Source organism: Vipera berus, assembly GCF_964194415.1.
Source record: "Vipera berus genome assembly, chromosome: 2".
NCBI classification, from domain to species: Eukaryota; Metazoa; Chordata; class Lepidosauria; order Squamata; family Viperidae; genus Vipera; species Vipera berus.
In genome coordinates, this window is record NC_138203.1 from 35,484,140 (window position 1) to 35,511,159 (window position 27,020).

Below are 27,020 nucleotides of genomic sequence, written 5' to 3' on the forward strand. Positions count from 1 at the left end.
GCCACCTGGGTTGTGTTAACTTTCCAGGTCAGATCTTCACAGAGGTAGACTCCCAGAAATTTAAAGGAGGAAACTCTCTCCACACAGTCCTCCCCGATGTAAAGTGGGGCAGGTTCCTCCTTTTTTCTCCGGAAGTCTAACACCATCTCTCGTCTTGCTGATGTTTAGGTGCAAGTTGTTACTACACCATATGGATAGTTTTTGTACCTCCGCCCTATATGCTGTCTCATCCCCACCTGTAATAAGACCCACCACAGTTGTATCATCTGCGAACTTATCGCAGTGGATGGGTCAGATGATACACAATCATATGTGTATAAAGAGTACAGGTAGGGGCTAAGCACACAGCCCTGTGGCGTGCCGGTGCAAAGCTTCAGGGAGGTGGACAAAGCAACCCAACCCTCACTGTTTGTAACCGGTCCCTAAGTCTTGAATCCAATCGCAGACGGCGGGGGAGAATTTCAAGTCAGTCAGCTTCTCGATGAGACTGCTCTGCAAAATGGTATTGAAAGCCGAGCTGTAGTCAACAAAAAGCATCCTGACATAACTTCCAGGTTTCTCGAGATGACTTGCTACAGAGTGTAAAGCAGTAGCTATAGCATCGTATGTTGACCTATTTCCCCTGTAGGAAATAGGACCATATGAATCTATTTTACTAATTTAATGTATGTTTACTAGCTAGCAATATACCTAATAAATCACCATAGACATGCATAATATATATTATAATACATTTATTAAGGTAATATTTTGGTTTCCCTGCTTAATAGAGACAGAAAGCCTGCAGGCAGTACACATTGGGATAATTCCTCCGGTCAGTATCCCAAGACTAAAAGAAATAAACAAAGTCCAAGTTATGAACTGAGTTTTATATATCTTGAACAACATCATGACCTTCTCCCTGAAGCTTATTATATTTTTAAAGAACAGCAGAAAAACACATAAAAAGATAAAATAACTAATGTAAAATTATTACAAAAGTGGACATCATAACATATCAGCAGAAATTATCTACCAGTTGAGTGCAGCAAAGGAGAAATAAAAAATTATGCAAGCAGGCTAAATATCTGAAACGAAAATAGATAAATTGAAATAGGAAAAAATGCTGAAACATGAAAAAAATGCTGACATGTGACAGAAAAAAGAGATTACAATTGCAGTAATTCTTCCTAGATAGGCTTGGGAGGGTGGTCTCCAACTACATGCTGATCACTATTCCATAGATTATAAATCAGAACTTCTTGTCAGAATTTGGACTACTTCAGCTTTCCTGCCAATGTGAAAACTGGCCTTCAACTTAGTTTCAGCAATATACAGAAATGCAAGTCCTGTTGAGCTACAGCTGAACTGTAAGTAGATTATCTCAGCTCCCCATGCTATGTCATGGAATCAGGAAGCGGTACCAATACTGATGGGGAAGTGCTTTCAGAAAAATGGGATTCTGGTTGTGAAAAAGAAATTATTGCAGGACAATGGAATAAATTTTAAAACGACAATAAATGGTGAGTATGTATAATGTTAATACTGTACAGTGAACTACATTCCACTTCTTTATTCATCAATAATAGGTGCAAATGGCAATGTACATTTCCAGATTAAGCTTAAATCCTTTGATTGGGGATGTTGTTCTTTCATAACCTCAAACATGTTGAGGTCCTTCTCATCGAACAACCAGCCAATCATGCTGATTGTCCTGAGGTTGGGCAGTCGAGAAACACATTGGACAAAAGACTTCACAGTTGCTGCTTGGCATTTGATTTGATATGTAACAGTGCGACCGAAATTCACATCTTGTAGGCTTGGCATGTTGGACAGTGTTTGAAAGAAATTCCTCCAAGTCTCTTCAGTAATTTTATGGTTGGCTGAGAGGCACAGAAATTCAAGTTTTTGGAAGCCTCCATCAGCAGCTACTTTTGCTGAAACAAAAACATTAAGTAGATAAATGATATTTCAAAATAAATTGTACACCGTGGTATTCGTGTCATGGATACAGTCTGCAAAGAATCAGTGCAGGTAGCATGATGGATAGGAAATTTTGAGAGTTAAAAGCTACATATCTTAAAAGTTACTAAAGTTGAGAAATACTAAATTAGCATAAAAAGGAATGGCTTTCTCCTTTTAATAAAAAGAAATAAAACTTGATATGATTCATTTGAGCATAACATATTGACTTTTAATATTTTAAAGCATTAGCTCTTCCCTCAACATGACATACTTATGTTATTCCATGGTAGCAAACTCTTTTAACAAAAAGAGGTTTCATCATTTTCTGGAAAAGTTAAAAGGGCCATTTAGGCAATGTCAAAATTCCTTTTCCGGGCAGTAATCTAAATGAATGCATTACAGACAAAGGGCTCTCTTGCCTTCAAGGGCATTTGCAAGAAGGGAATTAGGTTACATGCATCAGGAATTATACATTTTTCATCATTTGTGCAATATCACAATAATGTATGGGATATCACTGTGGCTTTTACCACACCCTTAAGGTCATGGGTGGCCATAGCAAGAGATATCATTTGCATTACATTGTCTTTCAACTGAAGCAAATTATACTTTGTCACATCATGTAGTTGAAACAAATTATATCATATTAGGCTTTTATATGTCAAAGGTGCTCTAAGGGCTTTTAAAATGTGTTTGTTGGCTCTGTGCTCAGATATAAGATAATGGGGCCAGGCCAAATCTACAGGATCAACTGGATGATGAACAGAGGATGGCCATATGCTAAAAAGTCGTATAGAGATTATTTGTTTTAAGAGCTTACCTATTTCCAACAGGCCTTCATCACTTAAATACAGATTAAACTGCAACATACGAAGATTTGGAAAATGGAAACATTGTTGAACAATCAATTTAGCTGCATGTCTTATTCCTTCTCCACTAGGTAGAACAAGGTGTTCCAAATTCTTAAGCGAACCTAAAGCTAATGCTGCAAAATAAAAAAGATGTGGCAATGGAGCATCTCCCAGGAAACCGTACTGTATAGATATATAACCTATTCAAGAAAATTCAACATCAGAAATGCTGACTTTCCTAGATCAGCACTTTAATCACTGTACCAAACTTCAGAAAATATTCATTAGGAATGAAAAGTTAAACCATACCCAGTGGTGTACTTGCTTCCTTGTTTTCCAAATATAATGCTGAGAGATCCAGCATCTTTAATGCTATAAAATTTGGCAAAACAGCAGCTGCAATATATAAAAATAAATATAAGTATAATTGAAGTACAAAGAGCTGCCTTCAATTCAAATCAACAGATTATATAACTTTTACAATTAAAAAAAATGCTTTTTATCACTCTTTAATCTTGTAATTCATTTATCTGAGTTTTTTATGGTCAAAATCTGCAAGGTGATGGGTGTGGCACTGCAATCTAAGCTCTACCCTTTTGTCATATGAATGTAATATCAACCTATTTACAAAAGAATATGGCTTTGATCACAATACCACAGTCACCAACTTGCAGATTTTGACACGGACACGTCTGAATCTTCCAGTTCATAGGACCTCTTGATATGTAAATAGGAAACTGGATTGTTTGTAGGAATGTAGTGGAAAGAAGGGATGACCTTGAGTAACAGGAGGAAGAGTATCTCTTGTTTTCTTAGGTTATAGTACCTGCCCTGACTCAAGTTTCTTTTATCGGACCATTGTCTTGGTTATCATTTCTTCCTCCTTTTCCTCAAGGTCATTCCTCCTGTCCACTGCAGGCACCTTCTATGTTTTTTTCTGATTAAAAATACAACTCAGCACACCCAGCATTCTTATTTCATAGCAACGTGTGTATAAGAATGGAAAGAAAAGCAAACTAGATGCATCATTTCCCAAGTATATTCAGAAGGTCTAATCTCTGAGATATATTTTAAATTAAGAACTTTATGACATTTGAATTATTGCTTCTTTGTTACTAAGCAAAAGTGTAATTTGGTATTAACATTGCAAAAGTTCTCCATTAAATTTTTCTTACTAAGGGCACACAGTCCTTTATCTCCAACATTCAAGTCATTGAGCAGAATTTCAGTGAGCTTCTTGCAGGAAGACATTGCGCCCATAAGAGCCCCCATATCCAAAAAAGTTGAGTTTTTCAAATGGAAGACAGAGAGATTTGGAAAGTTCCGTATGAACTCAACTGGAAAACAAAAAGGAAAAGAAAAAACAAATTGTGATGTGAAAGATGTTAAGCTACATTTGACTGTATTAGTGTCAGATATACAGTAGATTTACTTCACGTTAGTTAAGAATCTATTTTACATAAGCATATATTTCACTTCTAGTCCTTTTTGCCTTAGGCATAAACAAATCTGCCAGTTTCATTTTCAGCTACTTCTTCATGATATGAATTTCACGTTTGTATCTATTTTATGTGCATTGTAGTATACTGTATGTACTTTTTCTATACATATTTTTTCTTAGTTGGCACCCCAGTGATTTTGAGGCCATACGATCACCTAATGATTATACCATTAATGATATGAGTATTGCATTTAAAAATAAAATATACGAATGAAACACAGTGATTTATTAAAATCCTCAAATTCCTTTTAACCATTTTCTCTAATTAGTGCTTCCCATTAGAGGGGGGGGACAAAATAGAGAAAAAAGGCAATTGCTGAATCACGCTTGAGTTCCCCCTCCCCATTTGTATGTCTATGCCCCACCAATGCATGCACAAAAGTAATTGGGGATGGATCACAATGCTGCAGTCAGCATTTTGCCTAGATTGGTTGGTGGCTCTATTTATTTGTTTATTTATTAAACGTGTAGTCTGCCTAACACAATCACAGCTCTGAATGATGTACAGTGTTAGACAATTTGGAACAATACAATATACAACTGGATGCTCCTGCCCTTAGTTACACACTTGGATTACTATCACATGGTTGTGACAGCCTGAAGCCTCAGTGACTCCTTCTCAAAAGGTTCTCTGTAAGAGTCCTCTGAGCTGGACTTACTACATTCTGAAATAGGAACAAGAATTCTCAGTTCTAATATAATTTAAAAGATACACATTTTAAAAGAATGGTGTTATCTTAGAGAAAAAAGATAAAAGCATTAAACCCCCCAGTTTTTCATCCATATTCAACCAGTTGTCCATTGGAAGTACTCTTGACTTTTATACGCATAACACTTACCTAGCCGGGCAGAACTTGTTTTAAACTTAATATTGCAGAGGATCAATTTCTCAAGGTTATGAAGATTTTTGAACCCCTCTGGGATTGTATCAAATATATTGTGGCAGTTAGGTAGATCCAACGAGAGTTCCTTCAAAAATGTGTATTTGTCCAAATTTGCAAAGACAGTTTCTGAAAGTTGTAATCAAACAGATAATCAAAGCATTTACTTATTCATTAATTAACATGTAAATTACATGACTCAGATTTATCATAAAATCCAGCACATTGCTTACTGTGAATGTGTTTTAGGGCAAATTGATTTGACATGCTTGCCAGACCTAATGCAACCTACTCTTCAGGAAGGCCTCAAATAAATTAAGCAAAATTGAAAGCAGTCCTCCCCCAGCACCACCACCACTACCCTTCCTTAGGAACTTGGTAACCACTTATGTTGCTCCTAATCCCCCAGTATTTCCTGATTTATTTATGAAAAAATATTTTTGGAAGAAAATAAAAAAGCAAAATGGATAGAAGTACCTGGTAATGAAGTGTTCCCCGTAATGACAAGGGATTCCAGTGAAGACATTGAAAGAAGCAGGTTTTCTTCCAGCTCATTCAGTTCATTATTACATAAGCTGCAGATTTTAAAAGACTTCAAGTTCTCTTCGATAACCGGCTTGATACTCTCAAGGAGGCCATTGCAATTGTACAAATTGAGCTCAATATTATCAAAAAATGAGAAGAGCAATTTTAAGTTCTGAATATCAGGAGCTTCAAGGGAAGTCATACCACTGACAACAAATTTCAGATATGGAATCTTCTCACGGCTTTTCACACAGAGAAATGGAGTTATTATACAATCCGGTATCTCTCTGAGTATACGCTTTTGGAAACTATTAATAACTGCTATGTTTTCTTTAAGTTTCTGGTTAACATTACTGAAGAGTTCAAAAGCATGATTGTATATTGGTTCGACCAATGGAGCCTTACAGTTGAAAAAAACACTTTCCATTGAATCCATAGAAACACAGTTCACCCTGCCTGAAAGCGTTTTATTAAATCTACTTGGTAAGAACAAACTTTCTGGATAATCCAGACATAATTTACGAATAGATCCACTTGTCAACAAATCTAAAGAAATCTCTTTCCCAGTCAGAAACTCTAAAATCATAGGTGCACAACTGGAAACTATATTGCTTTGATAAGCTAACTCAGTAGCAAATTTTAGTACCATTCTGGTGAATTCTGAGTGATAACATTCTGGAACCAAAGTAGAGGCAGTGCTGATAAGCTCATATTGCTTTAAATTAAGTTCTGGAGTTTGCTGCAGATAAATAGTATTATCTGAGTGGCTTTCACATGACTTCTTGCAACTGAGTAAATTCAGTAGATGGGATATTATTATGGGTACTGCTTTGGATGGTTTGCTACAAGCATATCTCAAAATATATTGGTAGCGCCCACTAATTTTCACAAATGTGTTGATTTGCTGCAAGTATTCCAGGCCTTTCTTTACATCTTCTTGAACATCTGAAGCCAGGAGCTCACTCATTCTTTGTCCTGCGAGAAATTCTTGGAAGGAAAGGTGGAAGAATTTATAGAGTGGGTGGAGCCTTTGGGCAGTAAACTTGGTCAGCAATCCAAAGTAGAGAACTTCCTCCTCATTAACCCCAACTTCAGACAGGTCTTTCTCACTGAAGTTAAAGAGGGATTTGAAGAGACCTTGTAAAGCTAATTCACCACAAGCAGATATCACAGCTTTCATGTGATCCACTTCTTGAGGATATTTCAACAAGCTGTACAGCATGTAGGCTTTTAAAATGACAGCACCAGTGTTTTGTTCGCCATTTGGATACTGAGCCCAGTATGAGGCAAGGGCTGCAAAGAAAAGGGGAGTCTTCAGTATGGAACAAATGGTCTCCTCAAATGACAATTCAGTAAAAAAGTTATTTAAAAGCTGGATGTTGTGGGAAAATAGTTTTCTTAACAGATAGAGGGTGCTACTTAGTGGAAATTCCAAAATACTGAGAAGAGTGTTTGCATGTTGGCGAATTCCTCTAACTTGGTGAGGACGAACTGCAACAACCAAGCAGTGTTTGTTCAAATAGTTCTTTTGAATCAAATCTTCAATTGCTTGGGGAAGCCCATTCATTTTGTCAAACTCATCCAAAAGGAACAGGATCTCGTTAGTTAATCTTTGACATACATTCTTCAGGCAATCTTCAGTCAAGGACCCTCTAAGACCTACTACCTGGCTACAAATAAGGTCGGCCAAACTTTGGTCGCGTTCTCCAGATTTCAGGGACAAATAAAAAACTAACTTGAATCTATTGAGTATGGGACAACATCCAGAGGCCCAAAGAATTGCTATTTTCCGAAGCAATGCAGTCTTCCCACTACCTGCCTCTCCTTCTATTACTGTAATGGAATAAAAGCTCTCCAGGACCTCAGGCAATGTCAGCTGCTGCTGTGGTTGGTTATTGATGTCCTTGGAGACAATGGCCAGATCCCCGTAAAGCAATTTCAAGTCAACAGCAAAATGAGTGTGATCCCCAAAAGAAATCATTTTCCTGAAACTGAAATCATTATAAGCCTCTGAGAGCTTTCTTTGCAGCCATTCGTCTTTATCGAGAGCAATGTCTGTAAAAGCAGAAATGACACATTTACCTTGATAAAGTTGATTTGACATGCTTTAACTATAACTGTTATTTGCAATTGTACATTTCCATGTAGTTGTCTGTTCTTCTGTTGGACATCCTATACCTACAGCAAAGAAGTGTCCTATTTGCACACTTCCTAGTGTTGCTATACAGTATATATAAATAAATAAAATGTTAATATGGAGTGGATTTACTTCTCTACTATATCTGCTCTTAATTACAATGTTGCAAAGAGACCCAATCAAGGACATAATATTGCACATATAAATATACATCTATATAAGTGAATGGTAAAATGCTGGATGAAATTTGAGAATTTGCCATGCTAAAGTTTTCAATATATAAATAGTAATTTTAAAAATTAATCTGCCTTATATATTTTGCAGACTGTGTAAGCAAATTATTTTGATAACTTTTATGGTGGATAAAATTTGGTCTCCTCGCTTTTTACCTACATAGTTACTATTAGCAGGAGTCAAAACTAGGTCAAAGGCACCAAATTATATTATGATTAGAATAAATTCACATTTTACTTTAGATCAGTGACTTTACACATATCAGGCTTGGTTTACAGTATACTGTAAATTAATGTCTACATAAAGCATCTCTTTTGATATCCAGCTGGGTAATACAGTTGACTGTATGCCCCTCATTTGCTCTGAAACCTTAGGCATTTAAATATAAACTTTAAGAAACCTGTTGAATCAGTGAACTGCATACAAAGGCTGCACAGGTGTTTTTAGTGCAGGGTTATTAGATGCTGCACAAAGTGAACACTTCACATCCTTATCTTAAAATTTAAGGCAAAATCTCAGAGATCCATGTCATGGCATGTGGTAAAATACTTACTGGTCATGGTTGAGCAGACAGCTTCTATTTCATTGAAATTCTCATTGTAATAGGTTTGCTAACAAAAAAAGCATGTTATATTAAAGTTCTGTCTTGCACATCCATTATAAATACTGCTAAAGGTGAAAGAGAAATCTCTATTTCTATTACATTGAAAAACAGGATGTAACAAATGTTGGTATTGCTAGGGTTGTAGCTGACATTCCAGAAAAAGAAAACACAATAGCACACCAGTTTTAGCTATGCAAATGGATACCTGGACATACTTAAACCAAAATTCAGAATGATCTCTACATCTTGGTTCTGGGGCTTTGATTCCTTAACCACAAGAGCCATTATCCTTGATTTCTCTTCTAGTGTCTCCATAGAGTAGCTATACTGATTTTTTTTCTGGCTGATTTAAAGTTCAATTTTTTTTGTAATTTATTATTTTCTTTATTACAATTACCTGTGTGCCACTTAATCAAATAACCCTGGGAAGTTTGCCACAGTTGCATACATCTAAGGCATTCATAATATCCATAAATATTCAAATAATTAAATGTGTCATACACAAATGCTACCAAAGCTCCCTGGAAGAGAATTGTTTTTAATCTGATTCTTCTGAAAAAATTCAAAAGGTGGAAGCTAGGCTGACCTTAGGAAGACAGCTATTCCAAGCTGAGTCATTCTAAGGACGGGTATTTTTTATTTTTATTTTATTTTAATTCCATTTATATCCCGCCCTTCTCCGAAGACTCAGGGCAGCTTACAAGCTTAGCAGTAGCCTTCATTCGATGTATATGCCTGCTTATTAGAGCTTTCACACACCCCCTAAGCGGCATTATTACAAAGTCAGCTTATTGCCCCCAACAATCTGGGTCCTCATTTTACCTACCTCGGAAGGATGGAAGGCTGAGTCAACCTTGAGCCTGGTGGGATGTGAACCTGCACTAATTGCAGGCAGCTGGTGTTACTTAAGGAGGCATTAGCCCACTGCTAATCCACTCCCAACCATATTATGGACAGGTGGCAGGTGTTATCTGGAGAAGACTCTTATAAAGATTGTTGCCCATATGGTATTGTATATGATGTTATATGGAATAACCAACATCTTGAATTGGACCCAATAACAGAGTTATCCATAGAATCCCAACAATTTCATCAGAATAAGAAAACAAGAGTTGCAACACAAGCTTTGACTCTTCTGTGCATGTGATGTCACAATGCATGTAAAAAAGAGGAAGAGCTTGCACTGCAAAGTCACAGTGGTCATTTTGTAATTTGCCCACCATTTCTCCTATGCATTCCCATGGGCATTAATTCGCCAGTATCAGTTTGTTATTTGCTTGTTTATTGCCTCAGTATGAATACAGATTTGAAGGAGCAGTAGCAGAATACTGATTTTGCCATGTACGTATTGACCAACGGGACAGAGAGCTGCTTTGTTTTCAATGGTGCTTTTATAGCTACAATATTATACTACATACTAAAGGCTAGCATTTCTTAAAATGTAGACCAGGGACTCCAGAGGGTCCACAAAATCAAAATTATTTACTAGATATTGAAATTATTTATAAAAATTTAAAACTGTATCACTTTTCATTTTTTTTTCTTACAATATAGGGTTTTTATGGAAAATATTATATTTATTTTAATAGCTAATGAGTTTAATATTGTTATTTTACATGATTCAATAAATATTCTATGAATGCATTAATTTTAAATTTTAAAATGGTAAATATTGACAAATATACTCCATATAAACAAAAACTCTTTTAGTTGTCCAAAATTTTTATAAGTGAAAAAGGTCCTGAGAGCAAAAGATTTAAGAAACACTGCATGAGGCCATTGAAAAATAAGAGTTGGAAGTATGGATGGATTGGAGAGTAAAAACGATAGTGGTGTACGGCTATTCTGAGCATTCAAGTAGAGTACAAGGGGATTATATGGACTTGAATCACTATTCATTGATCAGCCATAGCACTGAGAAGGACACTTTGTTTTACTTTATTACATTTCTGTTTGTTCACTCTCTTTAGATACTAGTGTAGAATTTAAAGAGACGCCTTGGCATTCCAAAGGATTACAGTAATAGTTGGTGGCATCAACTACAATCTATTCCATTAATTTCATGTAAACTATTATTTCATGGATGACAGACAGAATCTTGTGAAACATATGGCTCTTCCATATATGCAGACTAAGCAGTTGCTCATAGGGATTGCACACTGATTTCATGATTCACTTGAGGCACAGTTGCTGACAACAAATCTAGAGCCACCACCACTACCTCAGCATCAACATGGCCATTGTGTTATTGAACCTTCTTCTGTTTCACCCATTTACAATTAATGGTACTAAAAATTAAATAAAGATCCAGCACAACCAATAGATGTTGTGTGATATATTAGGGAGGTATTACACTATATAAGATGTAAGCTAATTTATTAGTTAAATAAGAAATGTAGTATCCTTCTTTTGCTCTAAGCTCTATTATCCTTTTTAAAAGCAATCACCCCCTCTTCAATGAAACTCGTTCTTGTCTGGGTCTATACTGGCAAACTGAATTTGTAACCAAAATCTAAAATTTGTGCACACCAGGGACAATGTCTTAGTATATTACAAAAAAACAATAACAGTTCTTGTCTTTTCCCCTGATACTTCTACTTGTACAGATGGAAAATACTTTTTATTATGAAAAAGTTAATTTATCAAATCCTAGCTACCCTCTGTTTTACCTTTTCATTCTGTGATTCAGCCTCTGGTTGCATTTTGGTATTTTCTGACGATATCCATCTTTCTGGATCTGATAGCTTACAACTGCAATGCATTTAAAGAATAGCTGTGTTAAATGAGATCAACAAAATGAACCATATCAGATACCACTAATATTTGTATTCCTTTTGATGGTGCCCCATTGAATGGTTGAATCTTGCTACTTTATCTGGATGTTCTGGCTGGCACCAACCAATCTGCTTGCCTTAAATTGCTTTCTTTTTTTCCAAACAGACTAAAACTATATCTCTTGTCCACAGCCTAGGATCCATAGTAGATTATGTGGTCTGCTCCAATCTAGAACTATTTGTGATGGTTGAATATAACTGTCACCATTCCTAGCTATCTGCATGTTGATAGAAAGTCCTGCTTAATCCAGCCAGATAACCACATTTGATGGCTGGTTGTTTGATAAAAGAGAGGCATCCCTACTATTTGGAGGAAAGAGTGATCAATGCACCAAAATTTTAAGACATGAAGCAATTCTTGAATACAATTAGAAAATTAAAGTTGGCCCAAATGTGGAAATATGGGTGGTGAGTGGTGTTTCTCACCATTAAATTGCCATATTCTAGATGGTTGGAATATATAAAGTCCTCTACTATTCTCCTGCTGAGACAGATTCACTAGTTCTTAGCATTTAAGTTAAGGAATTCACAATGGTACTTAAAGCTATCCATAGGACAACTTATTCATGTACAGTCCTTCTAACATTTTCAGGTCATTAGTGGAAAACATTCTGCTTATCTTGCCATGTTTGTTTGACTTCTGTATTGAATTCATTTTTTTAACACGATGGACCCACAGTGTGGAAAAGAATTCACTGGAGTTGGAACAAACTCCCTAAGAGGACTCCCTTAGCACAATTTAGGGAGTAATTAAGTCAACCAATTAGAACATGCATATTTATCCAAATATTTATTTTTATTATTTATTATTTTATTTATTTCTACAAGAGTGGGTCATATTTGCAACTTAGAAATAAACAAGCAGTTATACCATTTTAATAAATTATATTATACTGAGATAATTCAGCACAATCTTCACTTACTGAGGGAAATATTTCGCATGTTCTTCCCAAGGATCATCAGTTTCTTCCCAGTTGTATACATATCCGCTACAGCAAAAACACTGTACAGTATCGTTTCTCCCTGCAAAAAAGGCAATAGCAGCTCAATATTGTGGGATATGTGTGCGTGTATGTGTATACAGACAGTATATGCACAAACACACATTGGAGAGGGTGGGGGAGAGAGAGAGAGAGAGAGAGAGAGAGAGAGAGAGAGAGAGAGAGAGAGAGAAGAATGTTGTCATCAATGTTTGATCTTTAATTTTTATCAGAAATCTGTAATACTCCCCTTTGTTTCAGTTGACTTGTTAACAATAGATCAAGATCATTAAAGTAATAGATATAATGCTAACAACCAGATGTCTGCAAAGAAATACAATCCTTCCAGTGGTGGGATTCAGCCAGTTCACACCTTTTCGGCAGAACTGGTAGGTAATTTTTTGTTGCCCAGGCCCAGAATGGACTTCCAGAAGCGCCATCCACACAGAGAACCGGCTGTTCACATATTTGAATCCCACCACTGAATCCTTCCATTCCCCTGCCGCACCATCCAGTCCGAACCTATCCTTCCATTCTCTGACTATCCAGTCTCAAATGTCAGTACTGTCAGTACCTCTCCTTCCACACACACACACACACACACCATCACAACGTGGATGAGAAGCAAAACATTTTATTCTTCTTCCTCAAGAGAAAAAAAAATAGTCCAGATGCCTTTTGAAGAAGCACCTTTGATACAGTATTTAAACAGATGATGTGTGGCCATCTAGCAGGGATGCTATAATATTGGATTTCTACACTGGGCAGCCCTTCCATTCTATGATTCCATTCTATGAATTTATTTATACAATTATTTAAAAGATTTGTACAGCCACCCATTTTAGAGCACAAATCTGGGCAGCTCATAACAATAAAAATATAAAAACATGAAAAACATAAAGCTAAAAGCTAAAAACCAGGCTCCTTAATCATCCTAGCATGCCTTGACAACAATCCAAGGTTTATATTATTTTTACCCCAGCGACTGGGTGAAGAGCTAGGTTTTCATAACCTTTCAGAAGGCCAAGCACAATTGAAGAAAAGAAATATATATCAAGTTGTAGCAGGGAGTTGGACTAGAAAACCTCTAAGGTCCCTTCCAATTATATTATTGTTATTGTTATTATTATTAAACTTCCATCTCCTCTTTTTGAGACATTTATATATGCTTCCGTAAAAACATAAATACAACATACATAGAGCTAAGCCCTCAACCAAGCATAGTTGCTTGATTTTAATGAGTAGCCTATGAAAGCCTGAAAAAACATGCTGACACTTTAAGGAATACATTATTTAAAGTTGAAGTGTCTCTTCAAGTAGCTGCTCCTTTGTTGAGGCTTTCATAAAACCTGAAAAATCTTGAACTGTTTTAATGAGTACCACAATTACTCAAAGCTGAAGTTATTTTACTCTGAGTCATTTTCCAAGCATGCAGAACCTCATAAAACAGTATTAAGGTTAAATATTCAAAATAGTGTGGTTAATGTCCATCAGTGCTTCTCAATCTTGACAACTTTAAGATATGTGAACCTAAACTTTCAGAATTCTGGGCACTGAAGATTTCCGATCTTAAAGCCACCAAACTTGAGAAACACTTCTCTTTATATATAAGGAATTTTAAAAAATAAAAACAATTTTCCTAGGAGGTGACTGAATCAAAATTCTTCAATATAGCCATCATTTCCAAAACCTGACTTTTGACTTAAAACAATGTACAGATGTTTTCAAAATATTATTTAAAAAAGTAAAAGAATACAAGGATATACAATTAGAAAGAGAAGGTGATTATTAATTAGAACTGAGTGCAAGTAAGACAATTTTAATTACATTTCAGTAATTACTTTGCAGACCTTGGTAAATAAGAGTAAGATTATTGGGAGGGGAGCAATAAGAGACTTACCTGTATAGAAGAAACCTGCTTTAGCCAGAATTGCTGGATCAGCATGTGCATCTTGTGGCCACGTTTTGAAGGATTCCAGCCGAATCTCTTCATCCTTATAGATGTTCAAAAAGGGTTCTGGGTCCTCTTTTGCAACAAAAAAATATGACAGAGTTTATGAAGAAATGCCTGAGATATTGTCAAATAGACATATTTTCATGATTTACAGTAGAGAAGAAAATGTATGTTGTTTTTAAAAGACCCAGAAAACTGTAAATAAAGGAAATGATGATATACAATCATCATTTCCCTGTATGTCTTTTTCTCACATGTACAGAGACATTTATACAGTTTTCACTATTTATGTATAGGATGGGATTAGACAAGAAAATTCTTTTGAGTTAAGTTGTACTCCATCTTGAGTTCTTAATGAAAGGTGTTCTTAAACACAGTGTTAAGTAAATAATTAAAACTCAGCAGATTTTGAAATGTTTCAAAGCTTTGACAAAAAAATTAACTGGACAATGTTATCTGTTGCAATCAGTTCCTGCCCTGTCTCCACTGAACTGTTGTATTTACTTTGTATAGACATCTACATAATCACAACCACTGATACAGTAGCAATTCAACCAGTACAAACATAAAAAGCCAAAGAAGCATGTGATTCTGTGGAAACTTGTACCGTGTTCACAAGCGGATAGTTGAGTTTTTAATTGCAGTGACAGCAGTTTGCATCATGGAGAAGGTCCACGAACACTTAAAAAATAGTGTTTTAACAATAGGAAAGGGGAACTCATATAATGAAGATCATATGGCATTTTGGACCTCATGACCATTAGCATGATCTTGCAGTCTCATATTCTTCAGAGAATTTTTGATAACAAGATCCATAAGAGCCAGGGAATGAAGCCAATGGTCAAGTCTGAACATCCAAAATGTCTACACTGCTTTCTTATGATTTAAATCACTGGTCTAGAATTCTATTTCCATTACTTACCTGGGTCAGAAGGTAAACATTTCCTCGCAGATGCTGTAAAATGCTTTCCCTAAACAAAACAAAATATTAGAATTAGTTTTATAGGTTCTAGTCATGTTTCTTCTATGACTTTGATAATAAGCTAATATGCAGTTCCATTGATTTTGAATTCAATTTATAAATACTGTACATAAGTTGTTATAAGGACTCCACTGAACAGTTTTGTTCAAACAACCTTTCTTTCATCTGCCGTGAGTTTATACTTTGACAAATAATTATGTCTAGAACAGCTGCAGGGTTGTTCTGGATTCTTTTTATTTTCCAGATCTCAGCATCAGCTAACTGCTGCTTTAATTTCCCACAATACTCAAACATTCTACCTTTTAATTTTGTGAAGAAAGAGAAACTAGAGAAATACTTTTTAGGAGGTTTAGTTAGACTTTCCAATAGAAAAATTAAGATCTTGAGGATTACCCCATTAAGAGTAACTCCTTAAACAATCATAGTCTAATGTTTCAATAAAATAAAAATGAAAAAAGAATACCGTAATGCCTAAAAATCCACAATAACTTTGAATATACTGTTTAATTTCATGTTCGGACTTCTCCCTTTGAAGAAATTCACATCTATAAAATAAAATAATGGTAATTTAAATATTTTAAATGATCACAACAGATATGAACAATTAATGGAATTTCAGTCTATCCTGCTATTTTACCAAGAACGTAAAGCACAAATGTAAACATATTGTAATGGGTACACTGTACTATGGACATTTTGTACAATGAGCAAATTGAGTTTCATATTATGAAATAAGGACATGTTCTAGTTTTTATTCTCAGGATTCTTATACTTTTGTGTCTTGAAACCTAGCATACAAATATCCAAGAGCAATGTTTTTCTAGCTGCTGCCTGCCAAAAATGTTGGATTACAAATTCTACCATCAGCTGGTGGCAGGTTATTGACTATGGAGCTGGCAATGATTATTATAGTCCAAGATGTTTTAAGGGTATCAGGTTGGAATTTTGTCCACTAGAAATATTTATTTACTTATTCATTGTATTTACACAGTCTTTCTAGTTAACAAAACTATTATATTGAAATCTGATTACCATTCCAATTTTCAGAATGGTGGTGCTTGAAGATGGAACAGTGATAGCTTGTTGATAGTGAAAAGGATTGCTTCTTCTACTTGTTCATCCTAAGCAATCCAGAGTGACTCATTTGTTGCATGGGACTAAGAAGCCAATCAGCACCCTGGAAGGGCAGGACTGCATCAGAAGAGCCTAAGGCAGGGGTAGGCAACCAGCTTGGCTGGCTCAGGAATTCTGGGAGTTGAAGTCCATGAGTCATAAAAGAGCCGAGGTTGCCTACCCCTGGCCTAAGACTTCCTGCTGTTTTGAATATTGCTAAAGCAATAGACAACATTGTTCAAATAAAAAAAATCATGCCAGTTTATATTAATCTAAGTAAACATTTTTAAACCTATTAAAACTGTTTGAAATGTTAAATTTAATAAATATTCTTCCAGGATGCAGAGAGGTAAAATTCAATTTCATTTCCAAAAGGAGAGTGTTTCGCAGACACAGAGCAACGACAACATTTTTGCAACTGAGAATGCATATGGAAGGCCTTTCTATAAAAATAAACAAAAAAAAAGAATGCTGCAATGGTCTCGTAGTGAATGACTATTGAATTATGTTGTCATGGGGCTAAATTACTATCACTCTACAATGATTGGTGCTTTCCTTGGAAGATAATCTGGAGACATGGTAAGTAAACAAGCTTGCTGTTGGTGGTCACAGATCAAAGATACTATTGGTCCCTCTGTTCTTTGGCTATCTTGAATTTGCTTCAAGGGATCTGGTAATGGGGTCTCAGCTGCTGGGAATATAGCTACAGTACTGCTTTCTTCAATATCAGAACCAGGTATAAAAAGATATTGTGAACTTGTCTTGTACATTACTCACTCAGGAAACCATTTTGCATGCTCTTTCCATGGATCATCACCTTCTTCCCAATTTCCCAGGCACCCAGAGCAGGAAAAACACTGAACTGTGTCCTTTATGCCTGCATGAATGACAATTACGCAGAGCTGAACTATTCATCTGACTTCTGGTACTTTGAAGCTATCATTTTGGAAAACAAAGCAGTATAATAAGAATGCCAAACAAGGCTTCCGGTCCTGCGTGCAGCAAAGCAGTTTGAGGGATTCAGAATGCCGAGCCCTTCAGCTGAATTTCTTTCTGGTTGGGGACCCTAAATGGGCAGAAGCCACCCCAGAGAGATGGCATGAAGGAAGAAAATCCCAGGGACCTAGGAGAGATGGCGATCTCCCCGAATGGTCCAAGAGAAACCTTCCAGAAACCAACAGAAGAAAGGCTAGCCTAATCGTCAGAGTCTAGCCCAAGCTGCAAACAACGGAAGTCACAAGCTCTAATTTAAGTTGATTGTAAACAGTATGTTTGAATTGGGTAAGAATATTGATTTTCTCTATCCTATCTATTTTCCTCAAGAACAGAAGTCCCAAAAATAAAAGACCTCCGAAAGAAGAAGGAGGGGGATCTATTGAATGGAATGCTTAAAGATTAAATAGATTAATATATTCTTAGCTATGGTTAAAAAGAATAAAAAATTGAGGAAATAAATATATATTAAGTTAGGAGGGATATATATTTTAAGTAGTATGTTATTTCTTGTATCTCATTGCTTTCTTCTTCTTCTTCTTCTTCTTCTTCTTTTCCTCCTCTTTTTTGTTTCTCTCTTCTTTTCTTTTCTCTTTCTATTATTTTATCTATTTCTTAAGAAATATAAAAGTGTGAGAGGGATTATATGGAAAAAATAGAATTAAATCTACCAATGTAAATGTAATTTATTGTTGAGAAAATTGTCACCAGTAAGAATATTTAGAACTTGGGGATAGAAATAAACTGAAATAAGTACTGTAACAGGATTTATGACAAGGCAACCAAAATGACTAATAAGAAAAGAAATATATTAATATAATAATAATAATAATAATAATAATAATAATAATAATAATAATAATAATAATAATAATAATAATAATAATAATAATAATAATAATAATAATTTAATTTCTATACCGCCCTTCTCCCAAAGGACTCAGGGCGGTGATTATTGTTTTTAGGAATATTGGGAAAACTATATACCTAACTGTTACTTATCAAAATAATGAGAATTGTATTAATCTAATGTTTGCAAAGAAGGATACTTTGGGGAAAGGGGATATCAACTAAAATTAACATATGGAATATAGATTATAGAAATTAATTGTTAAAGATCATTTTACAAATGTTACCCAGACAACAGTAAGACCAGATTGCAAGGGAAGTGATGCGAGACAGTCAGAACAATCATGATTGGCTAGAGCAAGGTCCATCACACAGCCAATGAGCAGAGCATGGAACCAAACAGGCTTACCAACGGTTTTTCAAACCTTCAGTGCTTTCTCTGATGACACTGGCAGAGGACCAGTGAAAGCTTAGATTAGGCAGATATGCTTTAAACAGTTTAAGCAATTACTTTTTATTGCTTATTATGATCTTTTAGCAATAAATGACTGTTTTTTATCCATCTCGGTGTTCAAAGATTTTATACTTTATGTAAATTGGCCTGGGATTCGTATTTTTAAAATTAAGATATATATGTATGTGTATGTGTATGTGTATGTGTATGTGTATGTGTGTGTATATATATATATATATATATATATATATATATATATATATATATATATATATATATATATATATATATATATATATATATATATATATATATATATATATATATATATATATATATATATATATATATATATATATATATATATATATATATATATATATATATATATATATATATATATGTAGATCTAGAGTCTCGGGTTTCTTCCCGCGTTCCTTTCATCTTCAGAAAGTTGTGGCGACGTTTCGACGAAATCCCATCCGTCATCATCAGGCCGGAGTGTTCCTCCTGCTGCTTCCAGGAGCAATGCGTGGTCTGGCTGTTCCTTTCCTTCCAACTGCCGGTGGGGCTGGCAGTTGGAAGGAAAGGAACAGCCAGACCACGCATTGCTCCTGGAAGCAGCAGGAGGAACACTCCGGCCTGATGATGACGGATGGGATTTCGTCGAAACGTCGCCACAACTTTCTGAAGATGAAAGGAACGCGGGAAGAAACCCGAGACTCTAGATCTACACATACAGACACCCGCGAGAATCTACGAAAACATATATATATATATATATATATATATATATATATATATATATATATATATATTAACCATCCTTGTTCATGAAACCCAATAGATTCATCCTGATTACATAGTACATATACAAAATGCTATATTAAATTTGTAGACTTAATTGTAGCTTCTACTGGATTCTATGAAACAAATAAAATAGCAATAGACTTACCAATACCAATAGCAATAGACTTATACACTACCCTATAGTGCTTTACAACAGTCTCTGGGAAGTTTATAATGTTAGCATATTACCCTCAACAATCTGGGTCCTCATTTTATTGACCTCAGAAGGATGAAAGGCTGAGTCAATCTTGAACTCCAGGCTATGGGCAGAGTTAGCCTGCAATTCTGCATTCTAACCACTGCTCCACCAGGGCTCAAACACCAGGATGGTTGGCTTATTAGACTTGCACTGCTGCCTACTTTACATACAATAACCTGGGTGGCTTAAAAGCAGCAGTCAAAAACATAAAAAAGATAATACCACCATTTAATAAACAGCAGCAACAATCCTCTTGCTGCCCGACAATTCTTCAGACATTCACATTTACAGTTGCCACTTACCTCAGTGCTTGGGAGAACAGCCTGGTCTTCCAAAAGACTAGGAGAATGGGGGCCTGGCATCTTATGGAAGAGGGTGTTCCATAGGATGAGGGATACTCTTTCTATCAGATAACAACATTTCAAAAAGGGTCCTGGAGCGTCTTCTAACCAATATGTTATGAGAGGCAGATAGGCGGTCTCACAAATAACCTGGCAGTGTATCATGTACGGCTTTAAACCTGTGCATTGCACCCAGAAAGTAACTGGATCACCCACCAGTTCTAAGAATACTTGTAATGACTCTTCTGGTCCGTGGGGTTATGAGATACCTGACACTTCCTGGAGAAAATAAATAAGGACTCTGCATTGCCAAAAAGCCCAGTTAATATGAATGAGCATCCAGAAACATCAGTAAGAAGGCTTGTTTGGATTTGCGGCTTGGTGTATAGTGGGAATAATGCTACTGATCAACATAAAAATGGCAATATTTCTCAACAGCAAAGAGTGTTTGAAATGTGGTATAATTAAAGGATAGCAAATTGTAGCAGTATTGTTTAATAGCCTGTTAGCAAAATTTTGCATCTCAACAAAAAACGTGCATTGCTTTCCATGGTCTTTAGAGCATGGAAATCTAACAGAAGCAATATTTTAGAAATTAGAAAATAAATGTTTTGAGGTTACCTGTAAAATAAAATCCAGCATTACTTAGTAAAGCAGGCTGTATCTCTTTACAATAAAATGGCCAGTTGGTGAAGGATTCAAGTCTTGACTCCATTTCTTTATACTTATTTTTCACTTCTAGAGAATTGTTCTCTGGATTCCGAACTCGAATGTCATATTTAGAGATGTTACCAACCTCTTTGCCTAAAATAAATTCACAACTGGACCATAGATTTTTATGACACTCAAAAGGTGACCTTTGAGAACTTCTTTTAAGCAAAACTAATCCACAGCAAAAACATTGTATTGCAGACTTCACATTGTTGTAATAGAAGCCAGCTGCAGCCATTTCTGTGGCCATCCAAAATGAATTACTTGTGGAGGGGAAAGTTTTTAACCTTTTGGCTTCACTTCTCATTGTAGGATTAAACCCTCTTTGCAGTTGATTCCGGACTTGCTGGTGATCTAGCTCCATTTCTTCCATAAATTTGCTAAAATTAAGATTGAGCCCAGTGTAATAAGCCTCCAAAGAAGAGGAATCCAGCTCTGAAATGTTACTGATATCTGCAGAACTCTGTTGGGCAGCCATTCTATTAAAAACCAAACAAAATTTATAAGTCAATACATCATAAATGACCTCGGTTCTGAAATTACATTCTTTATTGCAAAGAGTAGTAATAATTATGGTGTTTATTTTTCCCCAAGGACTAAAATGGCCTGTAGTCAACAGAAAGTAGTATGGCTTTGCTATCACAAGTACTACATTTTACTATTTTTTTTAGAGCATTACTGAATTATTACTTTTTTTTTACATTTTACTGCACAGCCAGATTGATTAATCAGGACATTTTTTAACTATTAGCAACTGTGTAGATCAGGGCTTTTCAAACTTTTCACCCATTGTACCACTTTTAGGATATGGCAACATCTGAGTACCACCAGTCGCCTCACAAGGTGTCAAAAACTTGAGAGAGCTTCCGCTGACGTCAGCTAGGACAGACTCAGGGAATTGTTTCTCTCTTCCTCCGGGTCCGAATTCTACTAGCTGGTGCAGACATGTCAAACTCACGACATCATGCGATGTATCGGAGCTTTTTCCCCATTGCCGGCAATGGGATGGGTGCGGTTTCGTTGCGACACATCCGGCCCACGGGCCGGCAGTTTGACACCCCTGAGCTGGTGGGTCCAAATGGACTGAATGCTGCCCTGTAGGGGTGGCCCCAATGGGTAAATGTGTGAGGACTGTGGCTAGGCGGTAGCCAAACCGCTGGTCCCAACAGAGCCCCTGGAACCGGCAGGAAGAAAGGCAGACTGCACTTTGCATTCCGCCATTAGCAGCTGTTTGGTGGAGGCAGGAGAACAGCAATTGAAAGAGCAATCAGCTGTTCTGGGTGAGGATTTTCCTTTCACTCTCCCTACAAGCCAAGATCTTTAGTGGAAAAGCACCTTCCCAGCCCTTGAAAGCGAAGCCCTTACTATTAGGGAGGAGGGTGGAATTTTTTCCTTTCATCACCCCCTCCCGAATTAGAAGTGGTGGTTTAAGCTTTTGGCTAAGTGAAAACTTTACTTTGTTACAAGGCTATCTGTGGCGTAAAAGTTTGGGAAGCTTTTGTTTTGATAGAACTGGGCGTTTTTTGTTGAAAGACAGCACAACTTCTATTTTTCCCTTTTCTTCCCTCTCTTTTTATTTTTATTTTTTTAAAACCTTTTAAAATTGAAAGTTATATATAAATTCTTTTCATCTCTCTCGGCAGAAAGAGTGAGAATGGACAGTAAGTGCCATCTACTGGCAAAGCTTGAAAGCTACATCCATTTTTCCTCAACAGAGTTATCTTTGCCTGAAACTTGGCTGTTTGCCCAGATATTTCTTTGAAGGGAGTTGGAGACTTTATTGCAGAAAAATAAACTCCCTGCTCTTTTTTTCTTTCTCTTTGGCCTCTCTGGTGTGTTTCTACTGTTCTCAAGATAGACTATTGCCTAAACAAGTTGAAAATTTTGGACTCCCTTGGATTATAAATATAGAGAAGCCTGGAATCCTTATCATTGGTTTTTGAATATAATTTTCTGGATTACTCTCTCCTAACCATTAGGGACGCGGTTGCTCAGTGGGTTAGGATGCTGAGCTTGTCGATCAGAAGATCAGCAGTTTGGCGGGTCAAATCCCGAGTGCTGCATAACAGAGTGAGCGCCTGTTACTCATCCCAGCTTCTGCCAACCTAGCAGTTCAAAAGCACGTAAAAATGCAAGTAGAAAAATAGGGACCACTATGGTGGGAAGGTAACAGCGTTCCATGCGCCTTTGGTGTCTAGTCATGCCGGCCACATGACCATGGAGACGTCCTCGGACGAGTGCTGGCTCTTCGGCTTTGAAACGGAGATGAGCACCGGCTCCTAGAGTTGGAAATGACTAGCACACATGTGTGGGGGAACCTTTACCTTTATCTTTTAACCATTAGGAGACTATTGGATTAGAAAATCTGTCTATTGGGCAGAGACACCATACAGTACAACCTGAAGACAAAGATGAGTACTTCTAACATCCAAACTTGGGAAAAAGGCTCTTCTGCCCCGGCTTCAACTTCTGCAAGCCCAGTCTACCACAAACCAATTACTACAATGTTACAACAGGAGAAGACCGATACCCAACAGAAGGACACTCAAGCAATTCTACAAGCAATCCAGGATGCTAATGCTGCCCAGTCTGCTACAGCATCTAAAAATCATGAAGAGTTGAAAAGTGATTTAGACAAAATGAACCAAAAATTATTAATATAGACTCCCAAATGAAAGAATTTAAAAAGACGATTGCAGAAAATCAACAAAGAATCCAAAAAATGGAACACACATCAATGGAGGTGGACCAGAAACTGGAAGACCTGAAAGATGAAAACCAAAAACTGATGCAAATTAATGGAGAACTGGAAGACTCTTTGGTTGTTATAGAAATGGAGCGAGCATCATACTTTTTAAGATTTCAAAATATACCGGAAGATAAGGAAGAGGATCCTTTAGAACTGATGACAGAGTTGCTGGCAGACGTACTCGGATTTGGGAAGTCACAAATGGCAGGGGAAATGGACCAAGTATATCGTGTTAACTCCAACTATGCTAGAAGAAATAAGGTGCCCAAAGAAGTGCATGTCAGATTTTTAAAAAGAGCTACAAGAGATGAGATCCTGAGAAAAGTAAGAAATGAACCGCTGAAATATAAAGAAAAAGAAATTGTGGTTCTCAAGCAAATCCCTAGAAGGATAAGAGAGGCTCGAAGAGACTACCACTTTTTAACTAAGAAACCTGTTGAAAAAGGAGTGAACTTCAGATGGTTGATTCCAGAAGGGATTTTAATCTGCTGGGATACGAAAATATACAGACTGGACACACCACTTAAAGCATTGGAGTTCTTTGATAGCCACAGACCCTTTCTGGAGAGAGATGACTCAGAACACAAGAAACAAGACGAAACACAAGTGGAAAGTGAGACCAATCAAAGAGTAAGAGAAGAAACCAAAGAAACTAAAACTACATACTCTTATCCAGAAGAGGGCACAAGACCAAGAGATCAGAGACAGATAAGATTAAGACCCAGATATAATTGAAAAAGATGGAGGAAATTGGGATTTTATCAATAAATATCAATGGCTTAAACTCCCCCTCCAAAAGGAGGAAAATGTTTACATGTTTACAAAAATTAAAAATGGATATAATTTGTCTTCAAGAAACCCATATTAAGAGGCAACATATCAAAATTTCAGAACAACCAAAAATTGGCAAACTTTACGTCATCTCAAAAGAAAAGAGGAGTACCTTTTTATATCAAAGAAAAGATGATGCCTAAACAAATTTATGCAGATGATGAGGGGAGAATTTTAATGGTTGAAATTATGATGGACCAAAAGCAGATATTAAAGATTGGAATATATGCACCTAATGACAAACAAGAACAATTTTATCTTGAACTATATAAGAAAATATTAGACTCAAATTACCAAAACTTTTGTATAATGGGAGACTTTAATGCAATAGTGGATAGGACTTTGGACTATAAAAGTGCTAAACAAGGACGGAAAGGAGGAAATTTACTACCTAAAGCATTTTCAAAAATGATAGAAGAATTTAGTATTTTTAGATATATGGTGAGAGAAAAACCCAGAGAAACTACAATATACATTCTACTCAAATAGACATAAATCATGGTCAAGAATTGACATGTTATGGATGTCGTTGGACTTGAAACTGATGATCAAAGAGGCAGGAATTGAAACCAATGACTGGGAAGACCACAATCCAATAAAAATGATATGGAAAGGAATTAAGAAGAAACCTAGATGGTCCCTAACATCGATTATGAAGGACAAAGAATTCCTGCAATTAGCAATAAAGGAAATGGAATTTTTTTTTAAATCAATAAGAAGGAAGAAACATCACTTCAAAATGTTTGGGACACTGCCAAAGCATACTTTAGAGGCCTGGCCATAACTTATATTGCTAAGAAGAACAAAGAACAGAAACAACTACAATTAAAGCTGAGGAAGGAACTTAGAAAACTAGAATTAGAATTACAAATAGAGCCAGATAAAGTAATACTCAAGAAACAAATGGAAATAATAAAGCACAAATTAAATTTAGCTGAGATGGAATTAATGGCTCAACAGATCAAACGGGTCAAACAGAACTTTTTTGAAAATGCTAACAAGCCGGGAAGATGGCTAGCATATAGATTGAGAAAGGAAAAAGAAAAGAAAATAATAAAGAAACTCCAAGATACAAAAGGAGAAATACAGTTTCAAAATGATGCAATGAGAAAAACTGAAAGAATATTATGAGACAAAGGAAATTTCTAAGGAAAAAATAGAGCAGTATTTAATAAAAGGAAATCTACCGAAAATTCCTCAGAATATCCAAAATATATTGAACAAACCAATAACAATGATGGAGACTACAGAAGCTATAAAAAGGCAAAAAAAGGACAAGACTCCAGGGCCAGACGGACTGCCTGCAGAATACTACACTGCGTTACAAGACATGCTTACTATGATCTTGAAAGAACTTTGTAATGAAACTCTTCAGAAAACCAAAATACCAAAGACATGGACTGAAGTTAATATCACTTTAATTTCCAAAGAAGATGTAGATTTGATACATATAAAAAATTATAGACCAATTTCATTGCTAAATGTAGACTATAAAAATTTTTCTTCAATAATGGCAGAAAGAATTAAGAAATTTTTGATTGAATTTATACACACAGATCAAAATGGCTTCCTTCCTAAAAGACAGATAAAAAACAATTTAAGAACAATCTTGGACATTTTAGAGTATTATGAGGCCCATCCAGGCAAACAGATGGCTTTGATATTTCTTGATGCGCAAAAGGCGTTTGATAACTTAAATTGGCAATTTATGTTTCAGCAACTTTTGGAAATGGATTTTGGATAAAACTTCATGAATGCAATTTATGCAATTTATGATAGACTGCTAGAGTAATTGTAAATGGAGACTATACAGAAAATTTTGATATTAAAAAGGGCACAAGACAAGGATGTCCTTTATCACCACTGCTATTCATATTAACTTTGGAAGTATTGAACAGAAATATTAGACAAGACTTTGAGATCAGAGGACTGGAGATAAAGGGTGAAAATAAAAATTGCAGGCATTCACGGATGACTTGGTCTTTATACTGGAAGAACCTCTGGAAACAAGCACAAAACTGTTGGCCACAATAGAACAATATGTTGAGGTTGCAGTTCTGATAATACATAGAGAAAAGACCAAAGTTTTGACAAAGAACTTAACAGAAAAACAGAAAATGCAACTTGCAAGAAAAACAAATCTTCAAATAGTTAAAAAAGTTAAATACTTGGGAATTTATTTAACAGCAAGATGTATAACAGTGAAAGAGGACAATTATACAAAACTATTAAAACAAATAAAACTGGACTTAGAAAAGTGGGAAAATATCCAACTGTCAATATTGGGGAGAATAGTTACAGTTAAAATGAATATCTTACCAAAAATACTCTTTTTATTTCAAACCATTCCGGTAAAATTAGAAAAAGCCTTTTTTGATGAACTGAATACCATAATTTTGAAATTTGTTTGGCAAGGGAAGAAAGCACGAATTAAAGTGAAATTGCTACAGGACGTTAGAGAAAGGGGAGGATTGGGACTTCCAGAGTGGAAGTTATATTACCAA

The 27,020-nt window shown here is 35.9% G+C and overlaps 1 protein-coding gene across 2 annotated transcripts in view; it reads right to left on the bottom strand.

The window, feature by feature from the left end:
- Window positions 1–854: 854 nt before the first annotated feature.
- The window catches only part of NAIP (NLR family apoptosis inhibitory protein), a 29,052-nt gene continuing 2,886 nt past the window's right edge, over window positions 855–27,020 (bottom strand). The window contains exons 2-15 of one of the 2 annotated variants that reach the window (XM_081317804.1): window positions 20,847–21,415; window positions 17,318–17,417; window positions 15,891–15,972; window positions 15,368–15,416; window positions 14,392–14,517; window positions 12,435–12,534; window positions 11,347–11,428; window positions 8,627–8,684; window positions 5,655–6,995; window positions 5,136–5,306; window positions 3,971–4,132; window positions 3,105–3,191; window positions 2,765–2,929; window positions 855–1,916 (exon numbers count right to left, since the gene is read on the bottom strand). In XM_081317804.1, the coding sequence (XP_081173930.1) occupies window positions 1,552–1,916; window positions 2,765–2,929; window positions 3,105–3,191; window positions 3,971–4,132; window positions 5,136–5,306; window positions 5,655–6,995; window positions 8,627–8,684; window positions 11,347–11,428; window positions 12,435–12,534; window positions 14,392–14,517; window positions 15,368–15,416; window positions 15,891–15,972; window positions 17,318–17,417; window positions 20,847–21,414 (3,456 nt within the window). In that variant the 5' untranslated portion in view covers window position 21,415 and the 3' untranslated portion in view covers window positions 855–1,551. Of the gene's footprint in view, window positions 1,917–2,764; window positions 2,930–3,104; window positions 3,192–3,970; window positions 4,133–5,135; window positions 5,307–5,654; window positions 7,758–8,626; window positions 8,685–11,346; window positions 11,429–12,434; window positions 12,535–14,391; window positions 14,518–15,367; window positions 15,417–15,890; window positions 15,973–17,317; window positions 17,418–20,846; window positions 21,416–27,020 lie in introns of both variants that reach the window. The other variant, XM_081317803.1, reaches the window with a different exon arrangement.